Raw genomic sequence first — 25,384 nt, forward strand, 5'->3', positions numbered from 1 at the left:
CTCAACACTTATTGAATATGTCCTAATTTGCATAGGAAGAAACACCATTCATATATATGACAAATACATCGGCCCAATCTTCATCCAATCAGCCAACTGCCAATGGGTGATGGCAATGCTGCTTTTAGACTGGCCTCTAACCTGAAAACTATAACCCCCGCCGGTATAGTCTTCAGGGTCACGGAGGCTCACAGGGTCACGGAGGCTCTTCAGGGTCACGGAGGCTCACAAGCCTCCCCACCACGAAGGAATAAAGAATGACACTAGCTTTCTCAAACAACCTAAGGTGTCCAGCCAGTCACAGGAAAATGTGGGAGAAGGCATCATCATTGCAGCAGGTGAAAAAGCTCTAGTATCACTCTATGGGAGCGAAAAAGATGAATCACTGTATACGCTGAGATACAGGCGATTCTGTGTTAAAGTAACTCAGAACTCATCTCCAGTGGAACCTCAAACTTTCCCTCCAACGTCAACAGCTGCAAAGTTCCATGGTCTTCGGGTCTTTTACCAAATGATGGAGAGAAAAGGGGGAAGTGAATGTATCGACCCAAAAGACTTCCTCTGTGACCCTGAAGACTATATCGGCGGGGGTTTATCCCCCTGGCAGGTACTACCAAGCCAGGCAGTTTTCAGGTTAGAAGCCAGTCTAAAAGCAGCATTGCCATCAGCCATTGGCAGTAGGATGATTGGATGAAGATTGGACCGATGTATTTGTCATACATATGAATGGTGTTTCTGCCTATGCAAATTATAACATATTCAATAAGTGTGGAACTCATGTGCATATTCAAATTTATTTCAAAAGAAACTTGTAATACAAAAAGTTACTTTTCATGTATACTTTTACCATGTAAAGTTTTATTGTGGTAGGAGTAAAGGAAAAAAATTAAGCCTATTTGATTGTATTTTTGGCATATTCGATTAGTGTATAGAAATTTGCATATTCAAATTCATTTTCAAAGAAACTTGTAACACAACATTTTTTTATTTTCATGGGTACTTTCATTGTGTAAAGTTTCATTTTGATAGGAGTAAAGGACAAAAAATAGCCCCATTGGGGTGCATTGTTGCCTGGCCTTATTGGCCAACATCTCGGATTGATGAGATTAAACATATTTCCTCAACTAGGATTTCTTAGGACCTTTAGTATGTTGTTCCAGACACCTCATAGAAAAGATATATGCTGAAAAAAATTATTTTACAATTGGTCGGTCATAAAACGCTACTTTGCCTGGACTACAACAACTGCATCAAGCGTTGGCAACGAGTCTTTCACATCACTGTGGAGGAATTTTGGCCCACTCTTCTTTGCAGAATTGTTTTAATTCAGCCACATTGGATGGTTTTCGAGCATGAACGGCTTGTTTGAGGTCATTCTACAGCATCTCAATTGGATTTAAGTCTGGACTTTGACTAGGCCACTCCAAATCTTATTTTTTGGGTTTTTTAGCCATTCAGAGGTGAATCTGCTGGTGTGTTTTGGATCATTGTACTGCATAACCCAAGTGCGCTTGAGCTTGAGGTCAAGAACTGATGGCCGGACTTTCTCCTTCAGGATTTTCTGGTAGAGAGCAGAATTCATGGTTCCATTAATTTTGGCAAGTTGTCCAGGTCCTGAAGCTGCAAAGCAGCCCCAGACCATCACACTACCACCACAATGTTTGACTGTTGGTATGATATGCTGTGTTAGTTTTACGCCAGATGCAACGGGACGCACACTTTCCCAAAAGTTCAATTTTTTTTTCGTCAGTCCACAGAATATTTGCTCAAAAGTCTTTGGGATCATCAAGAGGTTCTTTGGCAAATATAAGACAAGCCTTTGTGTTATTTTGGTCAGCAGTGGCTTTTGCCTTTGAACTCTCCCATGGATGCCATTTTTGCCCAGTGTCTTTCTTATTGGCCTTTACTGTGGCAATTGATGCCTGCAGTTCCTTAGATGTTGTTCTGGGGTCTTTTATGACCTCCTGGATGAGTCTCGATGCGCTCTTGGAGTAATTTTGGTAGGCTGGCCACTCCTGGGAAGGTTCACCACTTTTCCAAGTCTTCTCCATTTGTGGATAATGGCTCTCACCGTGGTTTGCTGAAGTCCCAAAGCCTTAGAAATGGATTTGTAACCCTCTCCAGACTGAATCATGTAAATTTCTTTGTTTCTCATCTGTTTTTGAATTTCTTTAGATCGCGACATGATGTGCTGCTTTTTCAGATCTTTTAGTCTACTTCACTTTGTCAGACAGGTTTTATTTAATTGATTTCTTGATTCAACAGGTCTGGCAGTAATCAGGCCTGGGTGTGGCTAGTGAAATTGAACGCTTTCCAAAAAATGTGGTTAATCACAGTTCATTCATGATTAATCAAGGGGGGGCAAATACTTTTTCACATAGGGCCAGGTAGGTTTGGATAGCTTTTTTCCATTAATAAATTAAATCATCATTTAAAAACTGCATTTTGTATTAACTTGGGTTATCTTTGTCTAATATTAAAATTTGTTTGATCTGAAACATTTAAATGTGACAAATATGCCAAAAAATAAGAAACCAGGAAGGGGGCAAATACTTCTTCACAGCACAGCACACTGTATGAACCAGTCATCTTACATATGTCGACTTCACAATAACATACTCTATCTTTAAAATGTGGTATATTTGTCAGTTGTACAGGACAGTCCACCCTCCACACGATGTTATCCAATTGTCTGTAGGTCATTCTCGTCTTGTTCATTTTGTGTTGTTTGTCTCTGTAGACTGAGAGGGATGTGAGCGTTCGACAGAGGGCAGCTGATCTGCTGTATGCCATGTGTGATCGCAGTAACGCCAAGCAGATTGTAGCCGAGATGCTCAGCTACCTTGAGACCGCAGACTACTCCATCAGAGAAGAGATGGTAGGTGTGAGAGATTTTTTACAAAATATATATTTTGAGAGATATCTCTAAATGTCAATTTCTTAATGTCAGTTGCATTCATCAACATCAATTTATTTTTATTTACATACTCAAACCTACACGTGCACTCGATAGTTCAAAATTTGTTATTGATTTATTTTTTTATAAAAAAAAAAACATTTTATTTGATTAAACTGTTCCTTACTCTTTCAGGTGCTAAAAGTGGCCATACTTGCAGAGAAGTATGCTGTTGATTACTCCTGGTACGTGGATACCATTCTCAATCTCATTCGCATTGCTGGTGACTACGTGAGTGAAGAGGTGTGGTATCGCGTCATTCAGATCGTCATCAACCGAGATGATGTGCAGGGCTACGCAGCCAAAACAGTGTTTGAGGTATTTCTTTATAAAATCTTAAAATGTAACAAAGATGATGTTAGAACTGGATATATCCACTAGATAGGTAGCCTGGTTCCTGGCTGATCCTGTCCAGAAGAAAGTAATTTACCTTAACACATTATTGATAGGACATTTACCTTTTTTTTTCAAAGTAATGTGTATTTATTCTGAATTTTTCTGATAGATTTGCATTTAATTCGATATTTGGTTAAATTACAATGCAAATATTTTCACAAGGAGCACAAGATGAATGCGTGAATGAGTTGGTAATTTGCAGTGACTTCAGGCAAATATTATCTTTGCACAGGAGCAAATATAACAAGACTGCTCAGAGATATACCTTTGTTTTATCAAATCACACATGTAATGCCTGATTTCCAGCCAGTCTTGTGGGCCATAGAAAAGTTCAAAAGGGGCCCTATATGGCCTGTGGACCGCTAGTTGAACAGGCCTGTTGTACACTTTCGACCAGTACCCAAGAGACATCTCTACACAGTGATTGATTTCTTCTTTCTTTGTTTATTGTCTGTTTTTTGTTTTTTCTATCTCTCTATTTATGTTTTGTCTCATTTTGTGCAATTTGTGCCCCTCTGTCTACATTTGTACCTCTGTGCTTGTATATCCCTGTTCCATGTACTCTGCAGGTACATACTACCAAACACACACACACACTTGCGCACACACAAACTTGCGCACACACACACCAGCATTAATGCATACTTTTGTATAATAAAATGATATGTTATCACTGAATTATGTGACATGGAATATCCATGAGATTGGTACTCTGACAAAAAAAAGTAACTTTTTAAATCATAAATGTATATGGCAATCTGCAGAAACATTAAAACAGTTCATGAGTCATTTTGGTCTTAATATACAGAAACGCACTGCCAGATGGCGCTTTAACTCTTTTTAAAGACACACAATTTGATAGTTTCATTAAAAAAGATTGGGCAATCTTCTTGAAAATTAATGATTCCCTGGAGTCATATACGAATATCTTGTTCATCCTCTGTCCATAAAAGAAACCGAACTGGAACAAAAAAATCTAACAATTAGAAAACATCAACGCAAGTAACCCAACAGAAAAACTCAGAATGGTCTATGGAGCCATGTGACGATATTCAAAAACATCATCGCATGTTTTCTTAATATTGTGCAGCCCTAATTTTAAATTATTTTGATCCTTTAGGTTATATTTTTGGGCATCTTTTTTATGCTTTGACGTAAAATTTAACACCAATTTTAATCTGAGAGATCCAGTAATTCAGCCAGATGCAGCTCCAAGGGCTGGATCAACGGGGACATTAAAGCCCTGCTGAACAGGAACAACAGGATTTTCATGGAGGGGTACAATCAGGAATAAGAATAATCTTTTTTTTTTATCGTAATTCAAGGTAAAAAAGTTTAATAATCCAATGAAGTCATATCGCCCAGCACTAATTCAGAGTGAACTGAAGAGGGAGCTAAAGAAGAATAAAGACTACAACAGACAACAGAACTATATGGAGATAATATAAGCAATATAACACTTAAAGGAACTTGTATACATGTACTTTAAGGCAGTAAAGAAGTGTCAAAAGATGAGTGGAGCTCACGCTTTCCCTTTTTTCAGTTTGTATCTTCGCCTATGTTAGTTTAGTTCTTTTTTCAGTTTATATTAGACCAGGCTGGTGTTTAATTTTAGGGCAATAGACTTTTTTTTTCCTGAGTCAACTCTATTTCCTTTCTTCCTAAAAAGAAAATAATATCACAGTTTCAAATAAACCCAAGTGAAACACCACCATACCTTAGGTTTTACACACAATGTTGACAATTGTGAACATAGCATTTAGTGCAAATCACAGTTTTTTTCCAATTTAGTTCTGTATGAATTTCTCATTCTGTCCAGTTCAAACAAAGGAAAGATATCGATATTCCTACCACGCTAGCAGCGAGTCACCAAAATCCAACCAAAGTTCAATCCTGCATGAAAGGGATGAAGGTTCTTGCCAGATTTGAATACATATTTATATCTATTTAATTTCACATATATTCATTTTATACTCTTTTTTTTTTTTTAATGTAGGCTACATCAATGTGGATTACATAATCATTGTCTCCTCCAGGCCTTGCAGGCCCCTGCTTGCCATGAGAACATGGTGAAAGTTGGGGGCTACATTTTGGGAGAGTTTGGTAATCTAATTGCTGGGGACCCACGTTCCAGGTATGTTGGGCTTTTGAATTGCAAGCCACTAAGTTAATGCTTGAAATGACAAACAGTAACTTCTCTGTCCTGTTATCCAGCCCTTTGGTCCAGTTCAACCTTCTCCACTCAAAGTTCCATCTGTGCTCCGTGCCGACTCGAGCCCTGCTCCTCTCAGCCTACATCAAGTTTATCAACCTTTTCCCAGAGACCAAGGCCACGATTCAAGAAGTGCTTCGCTGCGACAGCCAGATCCGCAACTCAGATGTTGAGCTGCAGCAGCGTGCTGTTGAGTATCTGAAGCTTTCTTCCATTGCCAGCACTGATGTCCTGGTTAGTACCGATGACTGTGTTAGACTAAACTCAACTCAGCTCAGTTCAGGCCCAGTAATGACTGAATGAAAAGCTTTTGCAGGGAGCACTGGTGTTCATAGTTAATACATTTTTATTACAATGTTTCCATTTCCGTCAGAATCTAGAGCCTTGTAGTCATTCTACTGAATATGTTGTCCATTTATGGTGATATTATTGTTTAGTCAGATGCTGAAAACTCTTTTTTTCCAAACCTACAGTATGGTTCTCCTTTCTGTTCCTCAGGCCACTGTCCTGGAGGAGATGCCTCCCTTCCCAGAAAGGGAGTCATCAATCCTGGCTAAGCTGAAGAAGAAGAAGGGACCTGGTGCTGTGTCTGTAACAGAGCTGGAAGACGGCAAAAGGGAGGGTGGGGAGTTGAATGGAGGGGGTGACCGGGGTCCAGAAACAACTGCCATGGCTGCCTCCAATGCTGTGAGTGTCTCGCTGCACAAAAAAACATAATTGTTAGTTTTCTATGGCTTTAGTACTGGCAGCTCGAGCAAAAAATGTTGTGACCCTAGTGCATATTTCCTTTATTTTTCAGTCAACCCCGTCACCATCTGCAGACCTCCTTGGGATTCGTTCTGCTGCTCCCATTAGTGCTGGTCCAGCCAGTGCTGGCAGCTTATTGGTCGACGTGTTCTCTGAGACAGGGCCTGCTGCACCTTCTGCTGCTGTGAATGACGACGGCTTCTTAAGGTAAAAAGACATCCTTTGATGAGCAGATGTATAATTCACTATAAGGGACAGTCCAGTATTAGTGGTTACAGCAAAACTCATCGATAATTCTGTAGTTCTCAGAGGAGAGAGAAAGATAAGAAAGGCCCAGAACTTGATTGGCTTTATTCTAACAAGTATTGTACCTTTAAGCATGGACAGATCGTTCCCGAGACAGATCCTTGGGACTGACTCAAGACATCACTGATTCCTAATGTACTGTATCACTTACATTTATTGTTCATGCAATCTTCTTGAGTAGGTTAGTGAGTGACGTTACCAATTACACCTGAGATAACGGCAGTAACCTGGTTACTGAAAATGTGTAGGGTTTCTATTTATAGATATCTACAATTCAGTTGCATTATTACTATATTTTATTCCAGTTTCAGATATCTAAAATGTAATTCTGACTAGTCACAATTCAAGTTTGCGATATCTGCAGTGCAATTCAAACTTAATTCAAGGTATCTTGAACTGAGGTAAATTAAAGATATCTTTAATTTGAATAATGACTAGTCAGAATTGAATTGTAGATAACTGAAACTGGAATTGCTGTTGCAAATATGTATAGTACATATACAAAGAGCATTGTATAAGGAAACAAGTTGCTTTTTGAATAAATAATTGGAAAGGATCAAATGCAATTCTCTTATCAGATTAATAATCGATCAATTGAAATAATGATTGACAGATTATTGTCACATTGTCAAAATAGTTGTTAGTTGCGGCCCTAAACTGCTAAATTTGTAATACTGTCATACTAGTTACAATAAAAATGATAGCTACACTTAAGATAGATTTCAGAGGTCGGGAAGTAACTCGTTGTTTTTTTGTAGAAGATACTTTATGGTTTGTGTCAATAGGACTATCTGAATTTTCATATGAGAACACATCCCAGTGCATAATAATATGTCCTTTTATTCATTGCTGAGTTGTTTATTTGTCTGCAGTTTTTGTCATTTACACATGTATCAGTTAGAGGGCAATTTAAAAACCTGTTTTCACAAGCTAGTGAAATCGATGGTCCCCTTGAGAACATAATGTTCCAAGAGTGGCTAGACTAGACTGTGTGCAACTGGTTTTGGACCTTAATGAGGAAGAACCCTGAATTGGTCATGTAATTTTATTTCCACTTGTAAACTGTTAACGTAAATAGTTGTGATGTTTGTGCTGTCAATCTACTAGGACTTACTAGTTGCCCACGTTTGTTGTGGTTCTGTTGGCTCTGTCTTTCTTTGACCTGTCAACCTGGAGACATCCATAGGCAAATACTTTTGCTGATGTTACTTCTACTTACTAAATCTAACACTATGCCAATCGAGGGTTGGGTGAAGTGTTTGAGGTCACAAAACACTTCTGAAGTTAAAGGCTAAGCTTTATTGCAGCAGAATCCAATACAATTAATGTCAATGGAGAGTCCTTCAGACCTGAGACTTCAGAAGTGTTTTGTCATTTAGATACAGTTATAGTTATTTATATATATATATATATATATATATATATATACTGTATATATACATTTTAATGATTTTTTATTGTTTTACCTTATTATAAAGCGAAAATCAGATTTGATAAGAACTGGAATCAATAAGAAGAATTGGAATTGATCAAATTAAAAGTATACACAACCCTAGACATTGCAGGTTTCCGGTGGCTCCTTAAAAAGTCCCCCAAAAAAATCTTCAATTAAAATCCACCAAATTAGGGTCTTAAATGGACCATAAATTTGGTGCATAGTATAACAATTGCGGATGGTGCATTTAAGGCTACCATAAAATCATCTTTAAAACTTCATTATTGAGACACTGCCTTTCTAATCACAAAAGACTGATGGGTGTTGATTTCTTCTACGCTGAATGTCAAGTATTCATGTGGGCAGAGCACGACACAGTTCACAGTCTTGCAAATCAGTGGTCAGCTATGGAGCTGCAATTAGCCCTGTAATGCTGACAGTGATCCATGTCGGTTGTAGTGTGTTTACCAGTGTACCAGTTTAACAGCGTAGTTGCTTAACACAATCAAACGACTGCAAATTTAAGAAAGAAGCAGTGTAAAGCAGTTAGACACATTAATGTATCATTTATGTTTTCTTGTTGGGGTGTTTTTATGAAGAAATTACAAGTTTACAATCTTTGCCGGTCAGCTCGCAGCGGAAGTAACTCGGAAATGGCGGATGTACCTGAGAAAGATAGTAATGATTTGTTGGAAGACTTTCAGTCAGGATTTAGGATCCATCACAGCACAGAAACGGAACTGTTAAAAGTTACTAAAGACTTTTTCATGGCATCTGAAAATGGACTCTCAATACTTGTCCTGCTGGATCTTACTGCAACATTTTACACCATAGATCATAAGATTGTGTTACAGAGATTTGAACAACATATAGGGATAAAAGTAATGCCATTAGGCTGATTTAAGTCATATTAATCAAATCGATTTCAATTTGTTAATGTTAACATTGACTCCATGCACAGAGAATCAACACACGACAGAAATAAAAAAAAAAAACTAAAAGAAAGTCACAGACAAAAGATGTCAAGAGAGTTTGTTGTTATAACAGCTGACGCTGGTGTCGATGTGCTGTAAACAAAATCAGGTGATCTCCTTTGCATAATTTAAACATTAAATCCTGCCTGTGACACACACACACACACACACACAGAGTTCGTCTATTCAGCCGTCCTGTGGCACAATTGCCGCCAGTTTACCAGCTTACAATAATTGATATAAACCTGCTTTTTATCCCACTAAAATATGAACAAACATGTGTATTAACTAGTGCTGTCAAACGATTAAAATATTTAATCGCGATTAATCGCAAATTTTTATCTATTCTAAATGTCCCTTCATTTTTTTTTTCTGCATAATTTCTTTTTTCGTTTTAATGCGCTTATGAACATGGAAAAGTGAATTGGCTTGCTTTATGGAAATGTTTTATTTTAATGAAAAACAACATTGCCAAACAGGGCGATACAAAATAAAATTATAAAGTGCACATTTCAGGTAAACAAGGACTCAGCCTATAGTGCAGCTAAACCATGGCTTAATATTTTCTTTTTTTCAAGTTTGCTGTGAACATAGCAGTCAGGCCTCTTATTTCAGAAACAATGAACCGTAACAGTTAGGTTACCAATAAAAGGTAAGCCTACAACTTCTTTGCTTTCAGTCAGCTACTCAAACAGACAGGCAACAAAATAACAAACAAACAAAATACACAGGCAAGTGTCGGCCTACTTTGAAATAAATTAAACACAGAATTTTGTAGGGCTATTTGAGTCCTCCCCATATTTGTGGAAAATGTATGAAATAAGAAGTATCCTATTTTTAAATAAATAAAAACATATCTGCAGCCTAATAGCTTAAAAATATATATTTTAGTTGGCGAAATATTAAAACAAAAAGCGAGAGCAGGTCAGACTGGAGGCGAACAGAGATACTGAAGATCGCTAGAAACCAACTGCAGCTTCTGCTCTGATCAACACGCTGAGGCGCTGATCTCTGATCAGCTGAGACCAGAGAAACTCTGTATTTTCACTGTTTCCATAGTTAAGAGGCAGTCAGTCACTGAGCGTGACCGACTTCACGTGAACGAGCTCTGATCTCACTGTCTCTCTGAGCGAGTGCGCGGTGGCGGTGGGCGGAGCCGCCGGACCGGTGCGCTATCTGGGAGGACACACACACACACACACACGTGTGAGAGTTGGCAGCTCTGCGTTAATCTCGCGATAAAAAAATTAACGCCGTTAAAATGGGTTTGCGATAACGCCGTTAATAACGCGTTTAACTGACAGCACTAGTATTAACAAATGTTGGCTTGATATCTTGCTTCTATTAAAGTAAATTAAATAATCACTTGTTCCACCTGGACGGAATAATGCAACCATAAGTCGGGAGTCACCCAGTACATTTTCTGATTAGTGGATGACAAAATATCTTATCATGACAGGCTTTCCTTAGTATATGTGGCCATCCCTTTTTAAGGGACCAAAAGTAATTGGACAATTGGCTGCTCAGCTGTTCCATGGCAAGGTGTGTGTTATTCACTCGTTATTTCATTGACAAGGAGCAGATAAAAGGTCTAGAGTTCATTTCAAGTGAAGTATTTGTGTTTGGAATCTGTTGCTGTCAACTCTAATTATGAAGTCCAAAGAGCTGTCACTATCAGTGAAGCAAGCCATCATTAGGCTGAAAAATCAAAACAAACCTATCAGAGAGATAGCAAAAACTTTAGGTGTGGCCAAAATCAACTGTTTGGTATGTTCTTAAAAAGAAAGAACGCACTGGTGAGCTCAGCAACACCAAAAGACCCGGAAGACCACGGAAAACATCTATGGTGGATGACAGAATAATTATTTCCCTGGTGAAGAAAAACCCCTTCACAATAGTTGGCCAGATCAAGAACACTCTCCAGGAGGTAGGCGTTTCTGTGTCAAAGTCAACAATCAAGAGAAGACTTCACCAGAGCAAATACAGAGGGTTCACCACAAGATGTAAACCATTGGTGAGCCTCAAAAACAGGAAGACCAGATTAGAGTTTGCCAAACGACATTTAAAAGAGCCTGTACAGTTCTGGAACAACATCCTATGGACAGATGAGACAAACATCAACTTGTACCAGAATGATGGGAAGAGAAGAGTATGGAGAAGGGAAGTAACTGCTAATGATCCAAAGCATACCATCTCATCAGTGAAGCATGGTAGAGGTAGTGTTATGGCGTGGGTATGTATGGCTGCCAATGGAACTGGTTCCCTTGTATTTATTGTAGAGCTGTGAAAAATAACGCGTTAACGCGTTATGATTTAAATTACAGGATTAATTCGTTTTTTTTTTTTAACGCATGCGCAGAAGGACCTTCCAATTCCGCCGCCTCTGCACTAGTCGCCGCTCTAATGCAGTCAGACGGCAGCTGCCATTCAAACAAACAAACAACATGGATAATTCTGATGAACCTGAGGACCTTCTGGACGGGAAGATCGTGTTCCAAAAAAACAAAGATCGAACATTCAGTAAAACCAAGGTGATATGCACACTCTGCGAGAAGACGTTATCGTTTCACCGTAGCAATACCCGCCTAACCACCGCAACGCGAAGCATGTGTTGTTCGGCGAGGGGCGTTCAAGTGGAATGCGCCAAACCAGACTCACTCGCCGGACACATTGTGCAAAAGAAGCGGTCAGCTTTACTGTCAGAGAATTTGAACAAGTTAGTTTGCCTCACCAACTGGCTAAAGACCGAGTAGCTAAGAGGGCCTTTAGAGGCATTAGATTGTATCATGGTGTGGTTAATGGTTGTGTGACAAAAAATATAAAAAATGTCAACCATCCTATGGCTAAGAAGCTCAAATAATTTCTGTTTAATTTTTAAAAAAAAGTTTTATTCAACCACACAATGGCTAAGGAACCCGAATTATGTTTAGGATTAAGATTATATTAATGTTCCATATGGAAAAGCAATGATAACTGCTGAAGAACTGCTGAGTTGCAGCACAAAAGAAAAGTTAAATGTCATAAATCTTGTTTTCACAAAAATATTCCGAAAAAATCGGTAATGTGATTAATCATGATTAATCCATAGAAACCTGTGATTAATTTGATTAAAAATTTTAATCATTTCACAGCCCTAATTTATTGATGATGTGACTGCTGACAAAAGCAGTAGGATGAATTCTGAAGTGTTTCGGGAAATATTATCTGCTCATATTCAGCCAAATGCTTCAGAACTCATTGGACTGCGCTTCACATTGAATATGGACAATGACCCGAAGCATACTGCAAAAGCAACCAAAGAGTTTTTAAGGCAAAGAAGTGGAATGTTCTGCCATGCCCAAGTCAATCTCCTGACCTGAATCCAATTGAGCATGCATTTCACTTGCTGAAGACAAAACTGAAGGGAAAATGCCCCAAGAACAAGGAGGAACTGAAGACAGTTGCATTAGAGGCCTGGCAAAGCATCACCAGGGACGAAACCCATTGTCTGGTGATGTCTATGGGTTCCAGACTTCAGGCTGTCATTGACTGCAAAGGATTTGCAACCAAGTATTAAAAGTGACAATTACATTTATGATTATGTTAGTTTGTCCAATTACTTTTGGTCCCTTAAAAAGGGAGGGCCACATATAAAATGTGTTGTAATTCCTACACCGTTCACCTGATTCGGATGTAAATATCCTAAAATTAAAGCTGAAAGTATGCACTTAACGCATATCTTGATTGTTTAATTTCAAATCCAATGTGGTGGTGTACAGAGCCAAAATGAGGAAAATTGTGTCAATGTCCAAATATTTATGGACCTAACTGTATATTATGTACTAGTGGACCTAAATAAATAAGTTATGCATCCCAATGCAAAGGTTACTCTGGAGCTCTGAATAATGTATTAATGTATTGATCTCAAATAAAAAACGCTGACATATTTAGGGTATTGATATCATCTGTACAATTTGGTGTCTGGATGTCTGGTATGTGGCCTAGCTGGGGTCGATGCTCTCTTAAGTTTAATTATGTAATAATCGGTTATCTGTTGTAAGGCTGAAACATAGCATGGTAAAAAGCAAAGCAGGACAGTGTTGTGTTGGTGATGCACACACGTGCACCCACATGCACACAAAGCAGGTGCTGTGGACATTTCTCCAGGTTGGCAGGTCTGCTACTGTTCTTTTTATCTTGCTGTATATGTGACTGTCTTTCGTCTTTTTCTCCTACCGTGTGTGTGTGTGTGTGTGTGTGTGTGTGTGTGTGTGTGTGTGTGTGTGTGTGTGTGTGTGTGTGTGTGTGTGTGTGTGTGTGTGTGTGTGTGTGTGTGTGTGTGTGTGTGTGTGTGTGTGTGTGTGTGTGTGTGTGTGTGTGTGTGTGTGTGTGATTCTCTACAATGATTGGACAGAGATCTGGAACAGCCTACTGAGACCTCCGATTCCTTATTGGTGGAGGGTTCTGGTGACTTGGAGTAAGGCCCAGTTGCAAACTACATAATCTCTACAAAATACAATTAATGCACACACATAGTGTTTTCTAGGACATGCCTTTTAATCAGTAGCTAAGCTTGCCATTTCTGATAAAATAAGTAGGAAGTTGAGCCATTTTTGTTTACATAAAAGCACTGAACTGCTCTACTAATAATTTGATGCCTCTTAATATTTTATTGACAACCTTAACACAATCAGCTGTGTTGCCTTCCATTATAATCAGATTAACTGCATAAAGCATGGGAGAACTACCAACACACTTAGCAGCTCCATAGAGCTTTTTGCTCTCTAGCTCTTCATTTGGTTGTATGGCTTGTAGCTTTTGCTGCTATCAACCAAATGTCCAGCTGCAGGGAGCAACTTTTCAAGTTGTATTGAAGCTCTGGTGGGTAGAAGATGTAGTAAGTGATATGGGGTGTTAAGTCAGGACACCGTAGTTATGTATTTATTGTACTCTTGTACTGTTGTTAAGCAATGTGGTTTTAAAATGAGGAAATTAAATGCATTAAAGTTATTATTTTTGGGCTATACTGTCTCTATAATTAACTTTTTTCTCATAAGTGGGACTTAGAACTTCTAAAAGATCAGCAACAGCATAGTTAAATAGGTATTAAAGACAAAAAATTGGCATGTAAAGACCTTTCCCTAACCTGGTGCTGAGATCGATTAATCACTAAATACATGTGGTTATCAGCTTGTGTGTGAAGGGGGAAAGACACACGCTCCTGAATTTCCCATGGGATTAATAAAGTATCCCTCTATCTATCATCTATCTATTTATCCTGTGTTCTTCCCGCAGATTATGACGCAATACTGTGTTTTAATTTCATTTTTGCACAAGAAGTTCTGTGAGTTTGAGTGATTAGAAAACATCAAAGTAGCAGTCACTTGTTGACCTGCAGAGTAATACACCTCGGTGCATTGGTGCTGCCAACGGGAGTACAGACAGGAGCCACTTTGATTCAGTAAGGGCTATAATCAGAGTTTGTTAAGACTTAGGTGCAGCACACATGTCTAAACTGAATGACAGTGAAATATGCGTGGAGAGCACTGACCACTGTCATAGACTTACTGTTGTAGCACAGCGGTCACAGTTTGCTGCCATTTTGTTTTGAGGTGACCTTGTTTGTGTTATTCAAATGCTGTCCATCTCAAGGGAATCTTTGGTATGCTGTTCTTTTCCACTTTGACGACATGCTTAAGCCCCTGTATCCGCTGATATCTGATCTATAGCACCAACCTGGTGGCTATTAGTCTTCTGGTAATATCCTTTTAGGCCACAAGATTTTAATTCAAAGAAATTCTATAAAATGTTATTTGTATAGCGCCAAAACATAATATACATTATCTCAAGGCACTTTACATGGAAGGTCAACCCAGCTGTGTCCACAATGGCCAGCACTTTGGCGATACTATGGAGAGATAAAACATCCTCATTAACTGGAAGAAACCTCTAGCAGAATCGGACTCAGTGTGGGCAGATGGGGTGAGTATAGAAAAATGGGGAGGAGAGGGGAGATGGGTGAAAAGAGGAGAGAGATGGGGAGAGGAGAAGGGAGAGAAGAGAGAGACCAGGAACAGCGTCAGGTTTCAGCTTTGACTATTTGTTAATATGAAAACAATAGGACTGATGATTATGGATGTAAAGATGTAATTATTTACGATTCGTATAATAATAATAGTTGATATCTGAATCCTGCAGCTCTGGAGTTAGAGATAACTTCAGAGAGAGAGAGACTATGGCAGGGGAAAAAAAACACAAAGCTAGTAACATGTACTAAAATAAATAAATAAATGGGGGCAGAAAGAAGGGAAGAAGTGCTCAATGCATGATGGGATTTCCCCCAGCAGTCTAGACATATAGCAGGATAACTAAGGGTTGGCTCAGAAGTCACCTGATCCAGCCCTAACTATAGGCTTTATCAAATAGGATTTTTTTTAAGTTTAACCTTAAAGGTAGAGATGGTTACTGCCTCCGGAGCCCAGAGTGTGAGCTGGTTCCACAGGAGAGGAGCCTGGTAGCTGTAGGCTCTACCTCCCATTCTACTCTAACAAACTCTTGGAACCACAAGAAAGTCTGTTTTTGGGAGCCGTTGATAGTTCTTTGATATATAAAGGGGCTTGATTGTTAAGGGCTTTGTATGTGAGGAGCAGGATCTTGAATTATATTCTGAATTTACAGGGAACCAATGCAGAGAAGCTAAGACAGAAGTAATATCCTCTCCCCTTCTAGTTCATGTCAGCACTTGTGCTGCAGGATTTTGGACCAACTGGAGGCTTTTCACAGACTGACTGGGACATCCTGATAATAAGGAATTACAGTAATCCAGTCTTGAGGTAACAAATGCATGGACTAGTTTGTCAGCATCCTTCTGAAACAGGATGTTCCTAATTTTCACAATATTGCGAAGGTAGAAGAAAGCTTTCCTAGAGACTTGTTTTTTATGTTGGTCAAACATACTCCAAGGTTCTTCACAGCAGAGCCGGGGGCCAAGCTAATACCATCCAAGGTGACTGGGACAGACAGTGTTTCTCTGAGATTTTAGGGCCAATTACAATTACCTCAGTTTTGTCTGGATTTAGAAGTAAGAAGTTCCGGTTCGTTCAGGCCTTGATGTTCTTGAGGCATTCCTGAATTTGAAGTAAGAGATATTCATTTGGCTTCATAAATATGTACAGCTGGCTGTCATCTGCATAACAATGGAGGGTACATGGTACTTTCTGATGATGTTGCCAAAAGGGAGCATATATAAGGTGTAGAGTATCGGTCAAAGGACAGAATCTTGTGGAACTCCATGATTAACTTGTGTGTGTGCATGGAGGAGTCATTGTTAACATTAACAAATTGAAATCGATTTGATTTATATGAGCATAATCAGCCAAATGGCATTACTTTTATCCCTACATGTTGTTCAAATCTCTGTAACACAATCTTATGATCTATGGTGTAAAATGCTGCAGTAAGATCCAGCAGGACAAGTATTGAGAGTCCATTTTCTGATGCCATGAAAAGGTCTTTAGTAACTTTTAATAGTGCTGTTTCTGTGCTGTAATGGATCCTAAATCCTGTCTGAAAGTCTTCCAACAAATCATTACTATCTAGGTAATCGCATAGCTGCTTAGTTATAGCTTTTTCAATGATTTTGGAAATGAAGGGCAGGTTTGATATGGGTCTATAATTAGTTAAAACATCTGGATTTGGAGTAGGCTATTAAAGCAGAGGTTTAATTACTGCTACCTTAAAAGCCTGTGGTACGTAGCCAGTTAACAAAGACATGTTAATCTGATTTAATATAGAACTGTCAATTAGAGGGAAAGCTTCGTTAAAAAGTATTTTTGGAACAGGGTCTAATAGACAAGTTGACGTTTGAGAGGAAGAAACTAGTGAAGTCAACCATGGAGCTAATATCTGAATGACTTTCTTCTTTTTCAGTGTCAATGGTTGTCTTAAATCAGACTTACGTACTGTTAAAAAAGTTATCAACTAGTGTGGGAGTGAAGTTTCGATAACTTTCCTGTATTGTACTGACACATTGCTGTGAAAATGTGTGCAATTCTTTAAATTTGTTTAACGTTTTATTAGCTATACAACGACCATAATAGAATTTCTGTCCAGAGTCAGTGTAGATGGTGAATGACATCACCTTGTGATGCACCTGGACACATAGTCAGTGAGGTTACCTGGGGACATTGGGTGTTTCGGATCTTTCAACAATCAGACACTCCCAACCACGGTTGATCAAGCCCCGGTTTGTGTCAAGGTAGCGCAACCCTATCCACGGCTCTCCTCTCCTGATCCACAGCAACCTTGATGCAACTTCTGCTGCTCTTGCAGTGGCTAAGCCCTTTGCAGATGGTGTCCGCTATGGCCTTCAGGACTTGGTGATGGCGCCAGTGGTAGTGCCCCTCGCCCAGGGCTTTCGAACTGCGGCTGAGGATGTGCTTCAGGCACTGAGGGCAAGCTGGTGACTCCAGCAAAACAAGTTGGATGGGCTTGGTAGAATTTCATAGACAGCCGTGATTAAGAATTTTATAGGGTTTTTGGGAAGTATTTTCAGTGTGTATATATATTGTGGGAGCCTGGCTTTGCAAAAGCAAACAGTGGGTACACAAAACCGGAAAAAGAGCAGTCAGACGCAGGGGTTGTGGTGAATATAACATAAGGTTTATTTATAACTTGAGGGGAAAAGGGAGGAGGGCGTCCAAAGGTAACTCAAAACTCTTCACCTGGTTGGCAGTTTGCATCTGGGGCTCCGTCGGGCTATTTCTGATCCAACAAGAGAGAGAGACAGCAATTATTCTTCTTCATGAGAGTAGACAGGCAGGCCGCTGGCCTCTTACCCTGATAGTGTTTGGCTGTAAGCGTCTGGGTCTCTTTCCTCTGCAGCTCTGCCTCTCACTCCTTTGTTTGGGGTTTTTAAGATGGCTCCTGATTGCCCGGCTGATTCCCTTCACCGGCGAGGGACAATCAGAGCCACCTGGGAGGGGAGGAGTTCCCTATGATGATCCTGTGGAGTAGTACCGCCCATCCAACACCACACCCCTTGATCTCTCTTGTCTGGCTGTCCTCAGCCATGTGGGGCACTGCTCAACGGCTGGGCCCTCACTATATATATATATATATATATATACACACACATGTCTCAATGCCATATGTCAGAACAAGATAAAGAGTGTATGTTAAACAGTGAGTGGGTTTATTCACAGGTTGACTTTGTGAATCAGAATCAAAACGATTTGGGAAATCAGTGGCGATACCCAGCCCTTATCAGCATGTACTTAAAGTAACAAAAAAATATCCAATTTCAGAATAATATGACAGGATTCTCATCACAAGAGAAGTTTAAATCTGATGTCAGAGGGTCCCTGAATGTATACACAGTGGAGGACCTGATTCAAATAAGACTTAAGGGAACTAGCTTGAAAGAGAATAGTGCCAGGAGGGCTGTATATATGAGGTTCAGTCAGGCAAATAGAGCTGGAAGGCCTAACTCAGGGGTGTCAAACATACGGCCCGCCTGGGGGTCCAGCACGGCTGGATGGTAAAAATAAATAAAAATAATAATAATTTTTAAAAATGAAGAAAGAAAAGAAAAACCGCCATCTCACTCTATGCCAGTGATTCTCAAACTGGTGGGGCGAAGAGGCATAACGATGAAGCCTGTCTTGCTCTTGGGTTCACAGTGAATAAAGGAGGACATGAGGAGAGACTAGTGTATATTTTAGGTCTAAAAACTCTGGCAGCTGACAGTATGAGACCCAACAAATTGAGAAGACACTTAGAAACATTACACCCTAGTCACATGCATGTGTTCCTTTTGTTTGAGCTTTATCTTCGTTGTAACAAAGTGATTATAATTTAATTAATTTTTTCTCTGTTTTTGAAAAAGTACAGATTGATGGAGGAATGTAGTGATAAATGTCACCAAAAGTACTTAAATTAAGTTGAATTTAAGCAAAGTTGAAACAGAATAAATGTTGCATGTTTTAATATATGTTTCCTACAACCATTGTGGAAATCATTGTTAATAATTATTGTGATAAATAATCAGACAGTCTCTTCACATATATTATTATTATTATTATTATTAAAAGGTGATCTGTGCAACTTTGTTATTCAGGAAGTTTTAATCCTCTGTACCTTTGAAGTAACTCTCAGTTTCAAAAAGGTTGGTGACCCCTGCCATAGACCATTGGTTCCCAAACTGGGGTATGGGGTACGCAAAGTGGTTCAGGGGGTACGTGGTGGTGTGCATGGAGCCCCGGGGGGCTGGAATCCCACCTCAGCCGGCACTCGCCGGCCCTCACTTTCACTTTAACTTTCCATGCGCGCTTCAGACTCCTAGGTCCGCGTTCCAAGACGGGTCGGCCCCCCCCGTTATGTTAGTTTCATGTTTGTATCCCTCACCGCCATGCCCCCCCAAACCCTAAGCAACGTCGCTCTTATACTATGATTTTACTGGTCTGGCCCACTTGAGATCAAAGTGGGCAGTATGTGGCCCCATAACTAAAGTGAGTTTGACTACAAGGGTTGGCCATCAGAGGTGCCAGGCCCTAGTTGTCTTCATAGGGGTGTGCTCTAAAGTGAGGAGAAGGAGATGCATTCTATAAGAAGACATTCCATGTTTATTTCTTGTTTTGTGTTTGTTAGTTAGTAAATTTTCTATTTATTACCAACATATTTATCAGTAAAACAGTTGAGATGGGGGAAAAAGTATGAATGTGTTGCTTTGCATATCGCTGTTATTTGTGGGTCTAAGTTTCATGCTTTTGCCCCCCAAAAACAGTGCTACTAGTTGAAAACAGTTAGTCTCGAGCCCTGACATTGTTATTTCTGTAAGTTGTCTATGTATCTGGACAAAATGTGATTTAGGGTTAGTAGATTTAACATGTACCCCTAAATGTTCTGCTCACACTCCTAAAGATTTCAGGTTCGGGGCAACAGTGCTCCTAGTAAAAAAGTTTGGAGGCCTGCTTTGAAAAGTAAAGCCTTCTTGCGTTTTGTAAACTGAATCCACACATTTTTTTTTTTTATTAACTATTGCATAGACATTGGGAGTTAATCACATTGCCATGAAGAGCAACAGCAGCCCTATTTAACAAATTTGATTTGTAGCACGAGATGAGGCCTAACGCCGGGTTCACACCGGACGCGGAAGCGACGCCGAAGCGTGGCGTAAGCGCTAATCCCTGGCGCGCAGGCGCTTGGCTGGTCACACCGGACGCGGTAGCGACGCCGAAGCGCCGCGCATTACTAATAATGTCTCATACTTCTGCTGCTATCAGCCTGCAGTAAAAACGGCATTTAATAATTTCTTTCAAGCATATACTTACTTGTTGCTCCAACATTTACTGCAACAGCATCCCAACATGTGTCTTTTTTGGTGTTGTCTTTATACAACATATGCTGAGAATCAACTTCTCAAGTTACTTCTCCACTTCAACAATTATTAATTTAATGTCATCCATGTTGAAGAACTTCTCCGCTGTTTGCTCCGTTAAATGTCAGGTGTCGAGGGTAAATTACGTATTCTCCACTCAAGCCTATGTGGAGAATACGTGGCCCCCCCTCTCTCTCTCTCTCTCTTTTTATCTTTATCACTGCTTGTGTGGCTGTAGTGGATGGGCAGAGGGGGACATTTAATAATGTGGTTGGTAAAAGTGGTAAAACTCCAAGACAACAGAAGGTGAATACAAAGTAAAAGATGCATATTTGATAATTTATATCATATAAAATATGTCATATCGTTTAAAATCATTTTTCAGTGAGTTTCCTGTCGCGATACGCTCGCGTCAAGCAGAAAAAATAGACTCGACGCCGAAACGATCGCTTCACGGCGCTAAGCAGCCGCGGCGTGGCGCAGCGCTTCAGCGTCCGGTGTGACCGGCACAAAGGTTTAACATGGGAGTGGATGGGAGCCAGAGGCTTGGCGCTGCGCTTACGCCACGCTTCGGCGTCGCTTACGCGTCCGGTGTGAACCCGGCGTAAGACCAAAAAGGGCACCGAACCTTATGTGTAAGCTATGTATGTGCTTTAAACATGTGAAGAACTGTCTTAAGTAGAGGGCAGTTGATAAATTCCTGTTGTTTTGGCCCTGTATTCTAGCAAATACTTCACATGAACTAGAGACAGGTGTTCAAGTGAATTAAGGCCTTTAGTATCTATAATGGTGGCCGAATCAGTGTTGCTGTAGGAATTGTTTCCCTTTTGCATGCTGTTGCCCAATTTTTCAACATTCCAACAATTTTGTTTTCACACAGTTTTGAAACAAACACATTGAAATCAAACATGGACATCTGTACTATACTCATGACTATTGTTTCATTTCTTATTAAGTAGGCTTGAGTACAGAACCAAAATACCAGTAATTGTCCACATACAGTATATGCTGACTGACCTGGATGTTTAAATTGTGTAATAATTTTTTCACTAACAACCCATGCATTCTATTCTTTTATCTTTCTTACCTCTTTCTTTTAACCAATTTACCACTGTATAATGTTGAATGGTGGTTTTTTTCATCTCCTGTTTCTGCTCTATACATTTATTCCTTAGTTGTTTTGTTACCTATCTGTATCATCTTTCCTATCCTGTGGGCTTTCTCTTCATCCCTTTGCTCTCTTGTGGTCTCTCAGCTCTGCTACTCCCTCTGAGGATCCTGCTCCTCCTCTGTCTGAGGCAGACGAACTTCTTAACAAGTAAGGTTTTTCTCTGTGTAAATTTTGTGTTTCTGCCTAGCTTAGCATGGTTACTCTAAAAGGGGTTGACGAAAGGGCAAAAGATAAGCCCCGACAGTAAACTGTGAAAAAGCCATTATTTTTCCACCAGAAGCCTTATCAATCAGGATATCTGATGTACTTTTCCAAACTTCACAATTCTTTCAGACACTTATTAGTACTACAATCAAGCATAGCAGTTACCATTGCTACTAACCCACCCTGCCTTACTAACGCAGCAGTGGACTTGTTTTTCGAGTCTCACGGTGTTCTGTTTTTGCTCCATTCTGAGAAGGGCTATGTTTTATAATAAATATCAACAAACAAATTTTTATTGCATAGCCCATATTCATAAAATCATAGTTTGTCTGATAGGGCTTAACATGGTTTGATATCCTCTAGATAGCAAGAGTAAGGAAAAACTACCAAAATAACCGTATTAACAGGGGAAAAAACGTTAGAAACCTCCATGAAATAGCCACATGTCAAGGATCCCTCTCCCGGGGCAGGCAGGGGTGCAATAGATAATGAGAGTAGCAGTGTACATCAACAAAATAACAATATATACAACATTGATGATAAAAGACCTATAGATGATAGCTTTTATTTTTTGATTCATCATTTTTTTATTAAATTATATTCCAAAACCATACTATGTTGCATTGACATTGAAATATCACAAAATGTTAAAAAAAAGAAAAGTACAACTCTTAGCAGTCAGTAAGCTGAGACTTTGCTTCTCCCTCTTGCCTCAAGCTATATAGTAACTATGACTATTTGGCTTTTTTACAGAGCAATAGACAAGTCTGTTTACTCTGAAATCGTTGCATTTTTATTACTGCTTTAGGGATTGGGATACTTGAAAATGTTATAACACTGTGGAGAAAGCAGTGTTCTTAATACTGTAAAGTCTCTTGATTAAAGATAGTAGACAATCTTCTGCCATTTACACCAGGAGCACCAATGACCTATGGAGATAAGAACAAACAGTTATAAGTCTATAATGCAAAGTTATTAATATCAAATTAGGTTTATGGTTTTCATTCAGGTCTTTTTGAGAGAAAAGTAACTGTCAAATTTACATTTATTTTTACTAACCTTTTAAATGGCTTCATTCTACAGGTTTGTGTGCAAGAACAATGGAGTTCTGTTTGAGAATCAGCTGCTACAGATTGGCATCAAGTCAGAATATCGTCAGAATCTGGGTGAGTTGTCCTCCATGAAAAGATGGTGCAGCCTGACAGTGTTAATCATCACATGCACATAGTTTGTCAGAATTTGTTACAGAACAGTTAAGGGCGTGTGGACATGTGGTTGTGGTTTTGTATATTTTTATTTGGAAATTGCTAGGTTTTTTTGTTCATTTATAAATGGTCATTGGCTGTATCCGTATGATTTTGATACTTAGTGGGATCAGTTTGATGGTTTTTAATAGACAAACGACAGATTCAATCGATTGATATGCAAATTATCTTTTGTTATCAGATGATAGAGATTGCACACAAGTTAAGTTGAAAATTTCAGAACATCCCCATGTTAGATACCCGATTAATTAGGTAAGAAAGGTAAGAAAACAAAAAGACTTTTGGTCACCAAAATCAACAAGATATTAAATATAAACAGGCCTTTTTCTGGAATCAAGTTGGGGATTAATTTCCAGTTTTCCTGCAACAAATGGAGGTAAATGAAGCCTTAAAAGTTCATGCAAAAAATTCCTGTGTCCCAACCTTTGACTTACAAACCATCTGTGTTAGAACTGTTATTACATCTTCTGAAGCTTTATTCAGACAATTTTGGAATACAGATTGGTTAGTCAGTGGACGATCCTACAGCAAGTTCATGAACCACATTAGAAGAAAACACAGAAGCTGCTTTCAGACATTCACTTAACTCAACAGATCCGCCATATTTTCTAAGGAGGACGTGCATTTGTAAACACAAGTGTCCGAGTGAGAGGCTCATGATTATCTGCCTGGCCTCTAAGTATAAAGTCTCTAGAAAAGCAAGATACAAGATACATTTATTAATCCCAAACACACATGCACAGTCACACTACATGCAGATGAGGGAAAGTTGTCCTCTGCTTTGACCCATCTGGTGAACATAGCAGGACACTGAGAGCAGTGGGCAGCCATGCACGGCGCCCGGGGAGCAGATGTTGGGGGAGTAAGGTGCCTTGCTCAGGGGCACTTAGACAGTGGGGGTAGGGAGAGTCCTCTTTGGTCTTTAGAACAGATGCAGGTGTTGTCCATCCAGGTATGTTTTTATTGTCACTGCGAGGAGTCGAACCAGAGATCTTACAGTCTGGTGTCCATAACTTTCTGCCCATAGTCCAATTTTTCCGCCACTAGTCCGCCGTCGGAATTCAATGTGTGAACACAGCAGGGGATCTCACTTTGGTTTCTTCACACGATGGGGGTTTCTAACACAACAGACACAGACATGAAAAAATAAGAAGAAACAAATATCTCCCGGTGAAAAAGACAGAAGACACCGACAAATATGCCAAGAGAGTTTGGGGTGATAAGAGCTCTAGACAGTGGTTTCTCTTGATGGAAGGGCAGCACAGTCTCCAGACTTGAACCCTATGGAGCTGGTTTCGAATGAACCTTCAAGTGCAAGACATTTATTGGAACTTCTGCAAGTGTTGGGATGAAGGACTAGTTACAATGGAGATCCCAGTTAAAGGTGACACAGACTTAAGATAAAGGAAAATCTGAGTTAAGGAAGAGCTAGACATGTCACTGATCTCTCTTTATGGTACAGTGTCCTGGTCTGTCATGTTTTATAGCTGTATTCATAAAGGAAATGTGCTTTTAACTGTGTGTGTGCATGTGATTGTGTTTGTCTCAGGGAGAATGTACTTATTCTATGGCAACAAGACTTCAGTGCAATTTGCCAGTTTTACCACCACAGTCAGCTGTCCTGGGGAGCTGCAGTCTCATATCCTTTCTGTTTCAGTGTATTCTGAAACCACCAAAGCTTCAAATGAGAAAACTGGGACACACTGAAGTATTCAATAATTTTAAAGTAATTTCTGCAGGTTCAAAATCATCACATTTCGCATAATAATACAATAAATCTTTCTCAAAAAGCACAGAGATGATGGAAATTATTTATTTATAATTGTTTTAAAGATGGACCTTGTCTCTGATTCCATCCATTAGGGAATAATATATTTTTGGTAAGTCCCTATGAGAAAGTAAATCGATACAGTGCAGGGTTGGGACAAACAAATAAGGTGGTGACAACCCTCAGATATGATACAAGACATGTCACCGGCGAGATAAACAGTAAAATGCCATGGTTTACAAATAACAGAAACAATAAACAATGTTTTTGTTGGAAGGCTCTTTTTTGGGTACCAAACTTAGCTTGTAGGTACTTAGACAGCTTTATCTGTTTTGGAACCTGTGTTCTTATCCCCTAAATCAAAAAAATAATCTTGAGACCTCTGCTATTATAATATGTTATGAGGAGGGAAGATGAGGCAAATCCATGTCAATCTTCAGCGTATTTCAATGCTCAATGCAGTCAGGTAACATAATTTTGACCTCACTCTCTCACCTGAACCTGGCTATTTTTTGGAAAAAAAAATATTCACACATCCATCGGTGGAAAAAACAGATCAGATTTTTATTTTAAAGGCTTTTCACCACAGCTAAA

At 39.5% G+C, this 25,384-nt stretch overlaps 1 protein-coding gene across 6 annotated transcripts in view; it reads left to right on the top strand.

The window, feature by feature from the left end:
• The window catches only part of ap2a1 (adaptor related protein complex 2 subunit alpha 1), a 67,107-nt gene that overhangs the window by 33,188 nt on the left and 8,535 nt on the right, over positions 1-25,384 (top strand). For 3 of the 6 annotated variants that reach the window (XM_053444285.1, XM_053444281.1, XM_053444286.1), the window contains exons 8-17: positions 2,741-2,878; positions 3,092-3,274; positions 5,389-5,486; positions 5,567-5,798; positions 6,063-6,251; positions 6,364-6,518; positions 13,420-13,482; positions 21,638-21,700; positions 22,841-22,923; positions 24,572-24,660. In XM_053444285.1, the coding sequence (XP_053300260.1) occupies positions 2,741-2,878; positions 3,092-3,274; positions 5,389-5,486; positions 5,567-5,798; positions 6,063-6,251; positions 6,364-6,518; positions 13,420-13,482; positions 21,638-21,700; positions 22,841-22,923; positions 24,572-24,660 (1,293 nt within the window). The remainder of the gene's footprint in view (positions 1-2,740; positions 2,879-3,091; positions 3,275-5,388; positions 5,487-5,566; positions 5,799-6,062; positions 6,252-6,363; positions 6,519-13,419; positions 13,483-21,637; positions 21,701-22,840; positions 22,924-24,571; positions 24,661-25,384) is intronic. The other 3 variants (XM_053444283.1, XM_053444282.1, XM_053444284.1) reach the window with 3 other exon arrangements.

This window comes from Pleuronectes platessa, chromosome 16 (genome assembly GCF_947347685.1).
Source record: "Pleuronectes platessa chromosome 16, fPlePla1.1, whole genome shotgun sequence".
NCBI lineage: Eukaryota > Metazoa > Chordata > Actinopteri > Pleuronectiformes > Pleuronectidae > Pleuronectes > Pleuronectes platessa.